The sequence below is a fragment of the Antennarius striatus genome, chromosome 20, assembly GCF_040054535.1.
Source record: "Antennarius striatus isolate MH-2024 chromosome 20, ASM4005453v1, whole genome shotgun sequence".
Taxonomy (NCBI): Eukaryota; Metazoa; Chordata; class Actinopteri; order Lophiiformes; family Antennariidae; genus Antennarius; species Antennarius striatus.
Window position 1 is genome coordinate 11,474,244 of NC_090795.1, and position 14,243 is coordinate 11,488,486.

The following is a 14,243-nucleotide window of genomic DNA, read 5'->3' on the forward strand; positions in this document are numbered from 1 at the left end:
CGCCATTATTCCACCTTAATTAACTCGTGGCAATCCAAGTTGGCAGAATGGGGTCTCATTTTTTATTTACCTTTAAAAACAGGGGGTTCGTTTAAAGGAATATCAAATGTAAGTGTTAGCATAGTTTTTTAAAGAAATAACATTGAATTATTCCTCCTCTTGTCTTTATTGCTTAAGAAGCAACTGTAGATGGATTAATACTATTTAATATCTGCGGGGTTACGTAAGAGACCTGATAGCCGCGTCTGTCCCCTCTGAATGTCAGCAATCAGCCTTGGGGGGAGCTGTGGTCTGTTTACTAAAGGGAAGAAGGAGAGAGGGATAGGACGAATGAAGGGAGGGGGAGAACAAGAGAGCGACAGCGAGAGAGAGAGAGAGAGAGAGAGAGAGAGAGAGAGGGAGGGAAGAAAACTTTTCACTTCTGAGGATCCACAGAGGAAGCGTGTGTGTGTGTGTGTATGTGTGTGTGCGTGCTGGAGCGGCGACCATGCAGGTAAAAAACGCATTAGCTAATTGCTTTGAACTTAATTAAACGTCATTCGCGATCGGTTAATTGTCTTGATTTGAGTGATGAGAGTGGCCTGCGACTGATAGAAGACCGAGCAAACGACGGATTGTGTCACATACTAATCAAATCTCTTACAGAAATCTAACATTAAACCCCAAACTTTTTCCCTGCCTCTCGTCTCTTCTCGCTTGCACTCCGCACACCACCACCAACCACCCCCCCACATCGTCGAAGCGAACACGGCGCACGTACTCCGCTTCAAGTAGCTTTTTTTAGCATTTAATTTGCGCCAATTACGAATAAAAACCGTTTTAATTGTTATAAATGGCCATGTGTTGCACCGTAAGTGCGTAAGGTATGGATATGAGCGCTAGTTTCCGTCGAAAGGGGGTCTTCTGGGCGGCGAGGGAGGAGGGGGTGCGAGTGTTTTCTAACACATCTGTAAACGGAGCCCACGTTCATTAATTAAATGGCTTTAGTCGGGCTAGGCCTCAATTTGCGCTGTTGAGCAGCAGGCGGCGGGCGGTGCAACACTAGATGCCCGATTGGCAGCCCACAATCACAGGGGTAAGGACACAACTCGAGGCCGAGGTTTTTTTTTGGATGTGAAGCTTGTGAGTTTTGTTGTCTGTCCTGGATGAACTCAGTCAGTATATTGGAGCTGCAGTTCCCACCTGGACCAGGCGTAGCTCGCTGGGAGCGGAGACAGGCCAGTTGCAGATAGTTTGAGGAGCGGTTAATTATGTCTGCCTGCTAACAGGCTAGCTAGCAAAGTGACACGACTGTTATTAGCCCAGTCGCTTTTTTTTTTGTGTTCATCGTTGTTAATTTAATGGCCATCTAAGCTTAACCGAGAGTCGGCGTCTGGATTAACCTGAAGTCTGTCCCGTCTTTTGCAGTTTGTCCGATGTGAGTTATCATTGCAGGATTATAAATAATCGCTAACCAGCTTTTCCAGAAACACGATCGTAATGCGACGTTCCAAAGGGGGCTCCTCCACCTAGCTTCCTAGCTAATTGATTCATCTCTGCTTGGCAGAGCTAATTAGATTGCTCATTAATTAGCCAACTATTAGAAGGGAGACGTCAATCTTGTTGTAGCTTGGCTTTTAATTATGAATTGTATGATAACGAGTACTTAAACGTGACATGTTCAGCAGAAATGGACTTGTCGGAGTGTAATTTGGTCCTATAACCCTGCTAGCTTGCTAATTGGCATGGCGAGGAAGTGAGGACTGTAGCTGTGTTGGTATTTCTCCTCATGGCATGAATTGCTCATTTAGATACGTCGAATGAATGATTGCTGCTGAATCAAGTCAAACGCTGTGGTTTGTCAGATTTTCTCGAAATGTCCGGGAAAATATCATTAGGTAGTTAGTTAGGAAAAACAATGTGAGCTTGGATCATATTTAATATATAGGCTACATTTGAGGTCGAAGGGACTGGCCTTCTGTTGGTCAAAATGGGGAAGTTAGTGCTCATAGGGACAATATAGTCATTGTAAATTGTCAAGTGTTCTGTGTTATATTTTGAAGAGTTACTCCACTATGTTATGGCTTTAATACATTTCATCTGTACATGTGATATTACTTTGTTGAAAGTTAGATTGAATGCAAAGCTGTGTGAAACAATGGAGCTTTTATGTGGAACCGGGTTATATATAAATGATGCATCCAGTGATTATCTACTGGGAGAGTGTGCTTTGAAATCTTATTAAAAACAGTACACACTTGAGCCCTTACATTATAACAGCGTTATTTAAACATTTGTATAATTGCGACGAAAATTCTGGAAACAATTCTGAAAGACGTGGATAGTGTAACCAATTAGTAATAAATCTTAAAAAAATATAATGAAATGCTGATCTAATTTTAAAACTGTAAAATGCCCCCTTGACAGATATAATAAACTGCTGCTGATTTAGGGTTCAAATTGTGAACTAGCGGTGCACACAAAGTGCTGGCCACCTGGTGTTGTTACAGTGTTCTATGTTCCTGGTCTCACCATTGAACATCCGTAGATCACCTTTTCTTTTTGTAGTCTAGCAAGTGGAAACAAATGCTGATGTGGGTTTTGCTAAGAAATATCAAAAGATATTTAATATCAATTGTAATTACTGAATTGTTTTCCACTCTCAATAGGTTTGCATAATGTTGATCTGCCAAATCATTATTCGAAGCTTGTGTACCAAAGTTGGAGGACATCAGATATATGTTTTTCTTGAATGTCTTCAAAGATGTCTTCAAGATTGACAATAACTAAAAATAAAAATGATTATAGGATGATAAATAATTCTGCAGTAAAAACTGGATTCTCAAAATTTCTTTTTGTTTTGTAGGAGGAGGCTGGAGAGACGTTAAGCAGCGACAGGAATGGGTTGGCAGAGTGGCTGTGCCCCCTATGCCAAAACGGACAAACTGACAGATCCTCCCTGTCTCAACATCTCACTGAACAACACAGTGTACTTACATCTTGTGTTGACAAACTTCTGGACATAGTAAGTATACTTGTGTATATGGTCAAAATATAAAATTGTCAACCTCATAAACTTTGTGAATCCACTAGATTTTCACATCACATTGTAGTACACGAAGAGTATAACTTGGTAATGGTTCAATTCCAAGCATTGTGCTAAATGAGCCCACTTGTTGCTACACGATAGAGCTACACTTTTACATTAAAAGGGTTTTCGGAATTATCTTAAAATGTTGGCACAACTTGATTGCGAGAGTTATTGCATATAATTCAATGTGGTAAATGAACAACTCTGTTGCCAATGAGGGGGGAGATCACAAGCAGTCTTTTACCAACATTGAGTCTTTTGTCATACACAACAATGACAAAATTGATATTGTTGGTGGGCTACCTTATTAAACTTTGCAGATGTATCTATGACTATATATAATGAAGTAATAAAAGGGCAAGCTGTTGGTTTGGATACTCATGCATAACAAGCAAGACCGGTTACATATTTGCAATGGGATGTTCTGCTAAGATGAAATGTTAATCCTTTTGGCATTCCAATTAATAATTTTTGGATACTGTTTTGTTATGACTATTTTATAGCATTTATTGGAGACCTTCAAGAAAATCTATTTAGTTCTTGATTAATCTGTTGTGACAAAATACTTGAATTTTTGTATCAACAAATGATCTATTCTGACTGACTCAGTGGATAACATTGGCTGACTCTCGCTGTCAGACTTCTTCTCTCCTCCTGCTATCTTTGTGTTACTGTTTTGCAAGGGCACTGTCAGTGAATCCTGGCCTTTGCGCTACCAAGATGATAGTGATTGGTACAAAGAAACACAAACAAGTCAGTGTGTATATTTTGCCTTTATAATAGAGGGAAAACATGTTCAGCCACATGTCCATGCTGAAAGGTGTGGAGCTCTGGTTTTGTAACACAACAAATCGTCTCATGGATATGGATGTGTAGTCCAAAGACAAAATCTGAACAAAATATGTTTTGGAACGGAATGATTACAGGGTTTCAGGAAAGATACACAGTCATAAATTGGGGCAGCAGTAGCGCCGTCCACATGGACCAAGTTCAGCATAGACCAAATTATGAGCATGAAGCTGGAGAAGTGTCAGTTCACCTCCAAAGCACTGCTGAGGTGCCCTTGAGCCAAGGCATAGACCCCAATAAACTGCTTCCAGGGCGCCCACACATGACTGACTTCGCTCCATCTCTCTTCATCATAGCATGTCTGAAGACCCTGTGTGTGTGTGCGCGTGCGTGCTCCGACATTTATATGTGTGGGATATATCTATTGTAAAAAGACAGAAATGTAAATGTTAAAATAATAGGTAACCATTTTTATTGCAAAGTTATTGCTGAAAGTGCTTTCTGTTTTTAAAGTATTTGCTGAGAAGACTTAAAAATGAAAGTTGGTAGTTCACTGGTTATACGCTTTCTAGCAGGGCTGTGGCAATGTAATATGCAGTATCGGTCAATAATTATGATAAACCTATTCATTTATACTGTTCTTTTTTATTTAGAATATTTTCCGTCTTGTAAAACAATGCTAACTACATCCAAACAATAACATGACATTTGAGGTTCATCAAATTACCCACGATTTGTCTTAATGGCATCCTTTTCACACTAGTGGTCTAGTCTTAAACAGCTTCCTGAGGTAGTATGTTGTGGAGGCGACCATGGCTAAGTGGTAAAGCGGGTCGTCCCAATGATTCAAGATCGGTGGTTCGATTCCTGCTCCCGCCGAGTCATTTGTCGTTGTCTCCTTGGGCAAGACACTTTACCCTCCGCAGATTGGCAGCCACGCCTCAGTCAGTCTGCCCCAGGGCAGCTGTGGCTATGTGCGTAGTTTACCACCACCAAGTATGAATGAGGTGTGAATGAATAATGGATCCAAAGTAAGCAACTTTGAGTGTCCAGACAAGAAAGCGCTATATAAATCTAATCCACTGTTGTTATTATTATTATTATTAGTCAGCTGGGATGCTTTTCAATCCACAGGTCTGCCTTGTCAAATTATAAAAAAAATTCTTCTTAATGCACTGTTATTGTGTAAACTATTGTGCCCAGGTACTGGGCACAATAGTATTGGCATACACTAAATAACCCCATTAGACAACTGACTAATTACGTTTTCAATTTAACTTCAAATTTGATAAAAACTTCAAATACAGGGATGAAACTGGCCAGAGAGAGCTACTGGGAAGAATCTATTACTATTGCTTTAGCATTTTTCACTTTGTTTTTGCTTACTACACAATTCCAAACCTTTGGCTGGTACTGTGTATGTGTTAGGAAATATCAAATAGTACAGTTGGATAAACTCCAAATAGGCTGAACTCATTTCTTCAGGCTGATTTTCAAACTAAAGGGTTGCCAGGGTTGCTGTGTGTAATAAACCCACACGTATGTTTGTGTCATGGCCAAATCTGTGCTGTGCAAAAGTGCAAGAATTATCATCTGATCTGAAAGAAGTGGGTTTTTTTTCTGTTAATTTTGCTGACACTGTTCTTTTATTTGCTTTTGATAGGCTGTTGTCCTGAAAGAGGCTTCAAGTGGAGAAGGGGAAAAAAGTGTTCAAAAGTCTGCAAGTAAGTCTGAAAAACCTTTTAAAATATACAAATTTTCAACCAAATAACTAATACTGTAAAAACAAAATGGTTTGCTTTTTAGTTTTGATTAACTTCACAATTAATGTATTTTTGTATAAATGTGATTTTACTCTATAGGTGTATTTTTATAATGTGGTCTCATTTGGTGTTGGTTTTGTGAAGGCATCATTATCAAGCGATAAACTGTCCAATTGAGTATTAAATTTTCATTAGTTTGCGCTCTACAATTTCCTTTCCTTAATTTCCTTCCTTCTTTACAATTACAATTTGTACAATTTCCTCCGGTATTAATAAAGTATCTATCGATCGATCGAAAATCTGCAGTTCTGCAGTCTGTAGTGTATAGCTTTGTAAATATAACTGTAAATTTCTGATATGATATATGTTAATGTTTGCAATATGTGAATATGTATATTTCATATGTTGCATATGTTAATATGTATATGTATATTATTTAAGTATTTATGTATGACCCCCGCCACAATCACACAAATTTCCCCACTGTGGGACAATAAAGGATGATTATTATTATTATCCATCTCTCTCTCTCTCCTCTCTCTCTATGCATTACAACATGAATGTTAAACCTGTGTTCATTTTATCAGATGCTGAATCTTCACAATCAAAACACGCTGAAGACATTTCAGATCCCTGCCAATGCAGTGACAGGTCAGTCGTTACCCAGGCTCTTGGAGAAAAAGAGATGGAGAAAGAGAGGATAACGGGTGATGAAGGAGGTGAAGTTGAAAAAGACAAGGAGGAAAATCACCATACCGGAGCTAAACAGCAAAATGTGACAGAAAACAGGGAAAACCCAGATGTCAATGAAAAGATGGTTGGTAAAGATTCAGTGCCAGCTGAAAATAATACTATGTCATTCAAATGCAATGCTTGCCTGGAAACGTTTCCCAGCAAATCCGCCTTGAGCGTTCATTACAACTCTGCTTCTCACATTCAGAGAATGACAACAGGCTCTGCTAAAAAATGTGGAGAAAATGATGTCCAAACTCCTTCTGTTCCTGTCTTGTCTCGGCCATATATATCAAACAAACCCTACCAGTGTGCTATATGCCGTGTCTCTTACAATCATGCCATCACACTTGAGAGCCATATGAAATCTGTCCTGCACCAGTCCCGCAGCAGAAGTGCTGGAATTGTCACACAAGGTGCAAACAATGCAGTATCCACTACTAGTGTTGGAGGCAGTGCCACCACTAATGCTAACACTGTAGTGACCACATCTGCTACTGGGACCAGCCAGCAAGTTACCACCACCAACTGTGCTCCCCCTGGGACATCAATGATCACAACACCAAATGATGGGGAGCAGGTCCAAACTTCCCAAGTGGCACCTTCCCTACTTGCATCTCCTGTGGCCTCAGCTCAGGCGGTCTCAGCCTTTCTCACCCTCCTCACATCTAGTCCCAACACCCTCTCACACTCCCTCATCCCTTCCCTTTTTACGGCTGGTGCTGCTCCTAGTGCCACTATGCCTCAGCTTGTGCCTCAGCCTCAAATGGTCATGCCCTTGATCTTGAATGGACTCCAGACCCAGCAACCCCAAGAGAACCAGCAAGGCCAGCTTCTTACCCAGTGTGTGCCATTTGTAGGTCTGAGTGCAGCCCAGCAAGCCCTCCTAACCCAAAGACTGAACAGTTTACGGAGCCAGTGGCCCTCTTCAGCTGTCTCAAATGTTCAACCCTGCCCAGAAGAGCAAAAACAGGCTCTTGCTTGTGAGACAGAAAAAGATAAGCAGGAAAGCAGAGACACAGTTGAAGAGAAGGCCTCAGATAAGATCAAGGAAAAGAATAACTGGACTTTGGGGATCGACACAACTCAGAACATTAAGGAAGAGGATAGTAAAGAATTTGCACAATGTCCTATTGTTGAAAGCAAAGTGAAGGCTGAGAATAATGAAGATAATGAGAAGGCACATAGAGATAGCACAACGGATGGAGACGGCTTGACTAATCAGTTGGACCTGGAAGGTGACAAAGCAACTAGCCCCAATCTCTCCCCAGTGACCGCAGAAAAAAGCCTCTACAATAAGAACCTGTCGCCTTCTGCATCTGTACCTAGTAATTCAAGCTTCAGTCCTGTACATTTAAACCTCACACTTAGCCCAGACTCTACTCCTCAAAAATCACAATCGGGCACTAGCCCTTGTGGCTCTCTTGGCACCCCAAGATCCAGCCCGAGTACAAATGCCTTAACTAACAACCAAACTCGACCCTATTGTACATCAATGCAATCCATTCACCCAGAACTTCCAGTACTGTCAGAGTTTCAGACAGAGGTTCTCTGGGCATTCTTTGAATCACGCAGCGAGGCTGATGCCGCAAGTCCTCCAGTTGAGGACTGTGAGGCACTGGGAAGAGAGGTGGGGCTGTCTGAAGAAGAGGTGCGTAGGTGGTTGAGCCAAGCCAGACATACAAAGCAGAGGCAGAAGTCTACAGAGGTAGAACATGTGAGAAGTTTGGCAAAGTACACTCTAGCTTCAGACAATGACTATGATGATGAAGAAAGTTCACTTATTATAGCGGAAGGTGAGGATGACACCGAAGCGTCAGGTAGTCATGCCATAGATTTGTCTCGTAAAAGAGGGAAACACAGACACAGAGTTATGGGAAAGGAGGGTAAGGGAGATTCTTGTCTCACTTCTGACTCTGAAAATGAGGTATATACATCTGTTATTGTGTCTGATGAGGAAAGTCAAAGCGAGTCTTTGAAGGTGGGTCCTGAGAGCCCCGCCAAAGACTACACACAGTGTGAGGGCCAAGGAGACAAGGGGTCAGTTGGAGGAAAGGTGTTGCGCTCCACAACTGTGTTTCTTTCTGATGCAGAGGATGAGTATGAAGATGAGGATGGCGGAGGGGGGCAGAGGGCTAGAAGGAAAAAAAGAAAGGGAGATTTTGAGTGTGAAGAGGTGGAAATCAAGAGGGAGAGACAGGACTCAGATTTAGAGCTAGAGTTAGAGGCTCAAGGGGATCCCCCAAGTTCACTGTCCCATGCAGGGGACCATTCTGAGATTCCAACCAGTGTCCTCCACTCACTTCCTTTGTCTATTGCTCCCTTTTCTACTCCGTTCATGAGTCCCTATATTGTGTCTCTTGACCCATCATTGGTTGGAGATGGGAGCAAGTTACCTATCTTTTCTAACCCACAGACTATCACACGCTTCTCCAACTCTCTTCTCTCACAGTCTCTTTCCAGCCACAACCAAACTTCCTACTACCTGTCCAATGGGGATGACTCTGAGTCTGCTCTAGATCTCAGCATGGGAAAAAGTGGCTCAAAATCTGCTTCTTCCTCATCAACTCTGTCTGATAAAATTGCAGCACAGAAGGGTCAGTTATTGGATGGACTGGGCCTAAGGCCCACTTCCAAAGGCCTGGTAGTTGTCCAGGTGAAGCCTGAATCTGTTACTGCAATGCCCTGTACCAACAGCAGTATGAGCCTGGGTAACTGCAACAGCATGGTAAAGTCAAGTATTTATATGAGGACAGCTGAGAAAATGAATACCACACTATTGGAAAGGGAGCGAGAAAAGGAAAGAGAAAAAGAGCGGGAGCAGCAGCAGAGGAAGTCCAAAGGAAAGCGTTATCGAGATATGCGGCGTTCAAGGACCATCATTCAAGCAGAACAACTGGACATTCTATATGGCTGCTATTTCAAAGACCCAAATCCTGGGAAACACGAATTTGAACAGATTTCGGAGTGGGTCCATCTTCCAAAGAAAGTTGTTCAAATTTGGTTCCAAAACATGAGGGCAAGGGAGCGAAAGGGAGAGGTCCGATTCATCAGTGATGGGACCTTGGCAGCGGTTGGCAAACCTCTCATCAAATTTACTTGGCCTCTTTCCAAACCCATATTCTCCAGCAAACCTCCCCCAAATAATACAGGGTGCATCACTTCTGCTCCAATTGTGCGCACTCTCATAAAGTCTGAGAGAGAACCTGTCAAGGACCTGGGCAAACCTGCTGGGCTGAAAAAACTGACCCCTGTTCCCATCAAGCCCAAAGAAAGTGGTTCCTCTGCCACGGCGTCTCCTATAAGCAGCAGTGCTTCTGCAGTGCCAAAGACCAAGCTTGAGACCACCAGCAACTTCACTATGGTCAAATTTGCACCCAAAGGCAGTAACCCCGGCCTTTTAGCACCTCCTACGGATCCTGTCCCTATTGCCCCTCGACCATCCCAGAAACGAAAGGTAGAAGAAGAGAGTGAGGAAGAAAATACAGATGAGGACAAGGAAGATGAAAATGAAATGGGTATTGTACCAGGTACCAGCAACCGCATGGTACCTAAGCTGCCCACAACTCCCATCAACAACAGGCCTCCTGCCTCTTCAGTGGTGCCTCAGAAACAGAACGGGCTCAACTACTGGACCCCCAAAGTTCCCATTAAGATCAACACACTATCAAGAGAACAATTGTCTCTTCCGACACACACATCTTCTAGAACCATCCCCCCTCCTCCTACCCCCAGCATTGCGCCAGTTAGCCCGAATACTCCCACCTCTGCTAAAGTGGCCAGTCCCTCGACCCCAGTGGTGGCCAAGTCAAGCCCAACAGAAAGCAGCTTTTTGCCCCATTCATCCAGCCGTAGGCCACGCACACACTTGTCATGCCTACAACTGTCTATTCTGCAGTCCTGTTATGAGACTTGTGCCCACCCTAATGCCATGGAATGTGAGGCAATCGGCACAGAGCTCCATCTACCACTCAAGGTGGTGCAGATCTGGTTCCAAAACACCAGAGCGAAGGAGAAGCGCTGGAGGCTGCAGCAAGAGAAAATGGTAAGTGTGATTTTATATATTTTAACTACATATTTATGCTGACTAATGGAGACAAAGCTCATTTAAAAAATTGACAAATTAGGTCACTTAAAATGTCATTCCTGCTTTGTACTTTGCTCCATAAGAACAATGAATAAATCCTAGTCTTAGGAACCCCCAGACTTGATGTTGTAGATATTTCTCTTCTCAAAAATATCTGACGAACAAGAATGGGTCATTAAGGCTAAAGTTGAACTGATCGTGTGAATCAGTTATGTTAGAGCAAGAGAACATATAAGGCCTTGATCGCTCGACAAGGAATGCAGGAATACATTAAAACAGTGTGGTGCATCTCTAAAGTGAGTCTGCACGTGCAAACTTGCTGTCAGAATAACTTTGACATAACTAATGGTGTGATTCCTGTGCCTTGTACATAAATGTTTAAACTATTTTAACTTTAAACTTGTATAAAAGATGCTGGAAGACCACAACACTCTAAAGAAGATAGTGGCATATTCCATAAACTATAAATAATAATTGTCAAAGGAATTTTACAGAGAGTGTTATTGTTAGTCAGATGACTCAGTCACACCTGTAATAGATACATACTTTAATATTCCCGGAGGAAATTGTACACTGCATAACAAATTTTTTCCCCCTTTCCTATCCTACCTATCAATCCAACTTTCCCATTCCCAGTCGCCTCTGACAGGTGGAAAGATGGACATGAGCTCAGGAAGCTACTTGCAATACAATGCTCTGAAAGCCAATCGTCCCATCCTGCCCAAACCTGTTCAGTTGACAGTTACTGAACCTCCAGCTTCTGCAGTGCCTGGCCAGCCAGTGCCAAAGGAGACGCTGACAGGCCGCTGTGATGCATGCAATGTCTCCTTTGAATCCCGGGCTGCAGCAAGGGCCCATGTGTTCTCCTCCCATCATCTTGCAACCCTGAGAACCACTAACTTTGGCCAGCCAACATCGCTTGTCAACAAAAATGGAACCAGTTCCGGCGGACCAGGCAGTGTTGTGCCAGGCTCACACACCCCTCAATCCACTCTGTTAACCAGTTCTGGAGCTGGTTCTGGAGGGGAGATGGTGATTGAGTCACCTCCACCAGTTGCTATCAGCAACAGTTAGACTCAGATCAGGATTGGTCTGTACACTGACTATTCTTGGACCCGTTTGGACTTCTCAGATTTTAATAAACAAATTTGAGCACTAATCCTCAAAAGCTCGGCTTCCCCTGCTCCTCCTATCCTATGCTCAACCTTCATTGACTAGATGTACGCTGATCTATCAAGTTTCCCTGGTTTCCAGACTATCTCGACACTGCTTCACACTTAATCAGTTGCTATTTGATAAGTGATGAACAACTCAAGTCTAGCACACTTTATCCCAATATTTCTGGTCCTAAGCCTGTGGTTATATTTTACCTTAATTTGACCTTCCTATCATTTATAGACATTCAACTTGCAATGCTTGAACTGTCCTACCCTACAGACTGATGCAAAAGTTTTTCCTATTTGGAAGTGGCCATTTAGCAGTCGGCCAGGAAATGCTTTTTTTGGATAAATACAAAATGGTAACTCCCTTTTTGCTCCTGTGGAATTGTTTTTCTCATGCCTACTTTTCTCTTTTAGGGCAAAGATTGCTTTGATATAACTGGACTGAAACATTTGGGGAGGAAGAACTGGTATTGACTGTCACTTTTTTTATTTGCTACAGGAGTGTGATCTGAAGAGTGTTGTGTCCACTCATTTGGGATATAAAAGGTACTTGAGACAGAATATAGCTGTTGAGTTGTCCCATTTACATATTCATAGATATCATGACAATCCAGATGGACAGGGCAAAAAGAGAGGCTGAGGAAGATTGAATCTTGGCATACCGCACTTTGACACATTTTACCTAGTTTGAAATGTTTTTAAGCATTCTAATGCAAGTGTCTTTTTATCAAAAGATACGTTAATGCATGTTGGATGCCTTAATATAAATCACACTTTTAAAGAAATAAACTTTTTTTTAAATTTTTTTGTTTAAGTTACTAGTCCAATGAAACAGGCTTCATTTGTGTGCAAAATATGTCAGATGCTGGCCAGGGTGTATGAAATGAAGATGAGCTTTGTATCAGAATGCTTTTATATCCATCTTTTGGGGAAATATCTGAATGTCAATATACAGTCTGTATAATCTAGAACTTAACAAAGCCTGCCTGCGAAGCTTGTCATTTTCTAGGACAAGGACCTCAATTAGAAACAATTTTTTTCCTTTTGGATTTGACTTACCCTCCAAAAGGTGCAAATGCCATTTTGAAATCTATCTCATTAAAGCTGTGATGGAGGAAAATAAACATTTTCATTGACTGTAGTTGTGTTAAAAACACGGCAGCCTTAAGACGAAACACCTCCAGGAATATGAATTGAAAGTCTGATGCTCCTCTTGATGTGTGGCCATTATTTTCTTCCTCACCTGGCGCAGAGGTGTAGCCCGAATTTTTTTTTTTTTAATTTGTATTTTTCTTTCCAATGAATACTGTGCATAACACAAGAAAGCCAAGTACCAATTTATTTACGTCAATGTTTCTACAAATTATAAAAGAAGCAATTAAAACCTGGTGGAACAGATTTTTATTTAGGTCAAAATCCATTGTTCATAGAAATATTAGGAAAACAGGGCTTGAAATGGGCTGTTTCCTGTTTTTTCCCCCTTGTGTTCTTCAGTTTTGATAATTACTAATGGTAATGTATGTGCTGTGAAAAGAGATGTCTGGAAAACCATGACAAGGGAGAAAGTTGAGTATTACTAGTATCCTCAAGAAACTATGGATACTCATATCTTGGAAGCAAATTGGGAAACATTAAATATGTTGACTGAGAGCTAGTAAGATGGTGCTGTGTTGAAGGACACATATATTAAAGATGTTTTCCTTCAATTTAAGTTGTATATTAATGTTACTATTGATAGTTTTAACGAAATGCAAAACTAAAACAGGAACTTTTTTAAAGAAATATATTAAAAAAGATATTCCAAAGTAATCCTCCCTTTGCTTTCTGTCATTCAAAACCAAAAAGCAATCTTGAGGTCGACAGAGAGCAGGAGAGGTGTTTGTAAATGCAAACTGTAGAGGACATCCCATGGCTTGGCACTTGCACTAGTCCACAATTTTTGCACAAGCTACCGACATTTCAAATGAACACAGCCATTAACATAAGAAGAGTCACAGGGTGTGGATTTTAAAACGAGGATGACAATATCCTTTTCACGAGTAATAATTAGTGCTCCTGTTGTAAACTGTATCTTGTGTGTAAAGCAAGGACTGGAGTGCTTCAAACTTACACACACTCAGACTCTGTTGCACTGTCCAATCTAGATATGTTTCTTATGGAGATCTGCTTTTTAATTCCCCTGTGTTTCATTGTCACTTTGAATATCACTATTGTTATAACTGTACTACTACTACTTATACAATTTATCATTACTACTCATCACTGTTTTTGATTATTATTGATCATGAAAGTTTTTAAATGCCACATCTCTGTTCAAAACAGTATGGTATTCCTAAGAATATTGAACAATAATAGTGGCAGTGTTGTTATGAATTGTTAGATTTTTGATTAAGCTTATTATTTCCTTCTCACTTGTTTTGCCTTTTGTGTTTGGTCTCCATTATGCTTTCTTTGATATACAGAAAAATAAAATCAGTTGAACAACAAAGCAGATTTTAGTGTTGTATGGGCATTTGTTGTGGAACTGTGACGTGGGTTTAAAGTACTGTACAATTAAATAGGTTATGTAGTTCGAGATTTCATATCTAAACATAAGTCGTGATGGTTACAGACAATTAACGTGACTTGATCAAGTGTGC

General features: G+C 41.2%; 1 protein-coding gene across 1 annotated transcript; it reads left to right on the plus strand.

The window, feature by feature from the left end:
- Positions 1-474: 474 nt before the first annotated feature.
- Positions 475-14,092, plus strand: zfhx2 (zinc finger homeobox 2). Its single transcript, XM_068343921.1, has 6 exons — positions 475-493; positions 1,408-1,417; positions 2,846-3,004; positions 5,523-5,583; positions 6,210-10,399; positions 11,078-14,092. The coding sequence occupies exons 5-6, from the start codon at positions 6,308-6,310 to the stop codon at positions 11,513-11,515; spliced, it is 4,530 nt and encodes a 1,509-aa protein (XP_068200022.1). The 5' UTR covers positions 475-493; positions 1,408-1,417; positions 2,846-3,004; positions 5,523-5,583; positions 6,210-6,307; the 3' UTR covers positions 11,516-14,092.
- Positions 14,093-14,243: the final 151 nt, after the last annotated feature.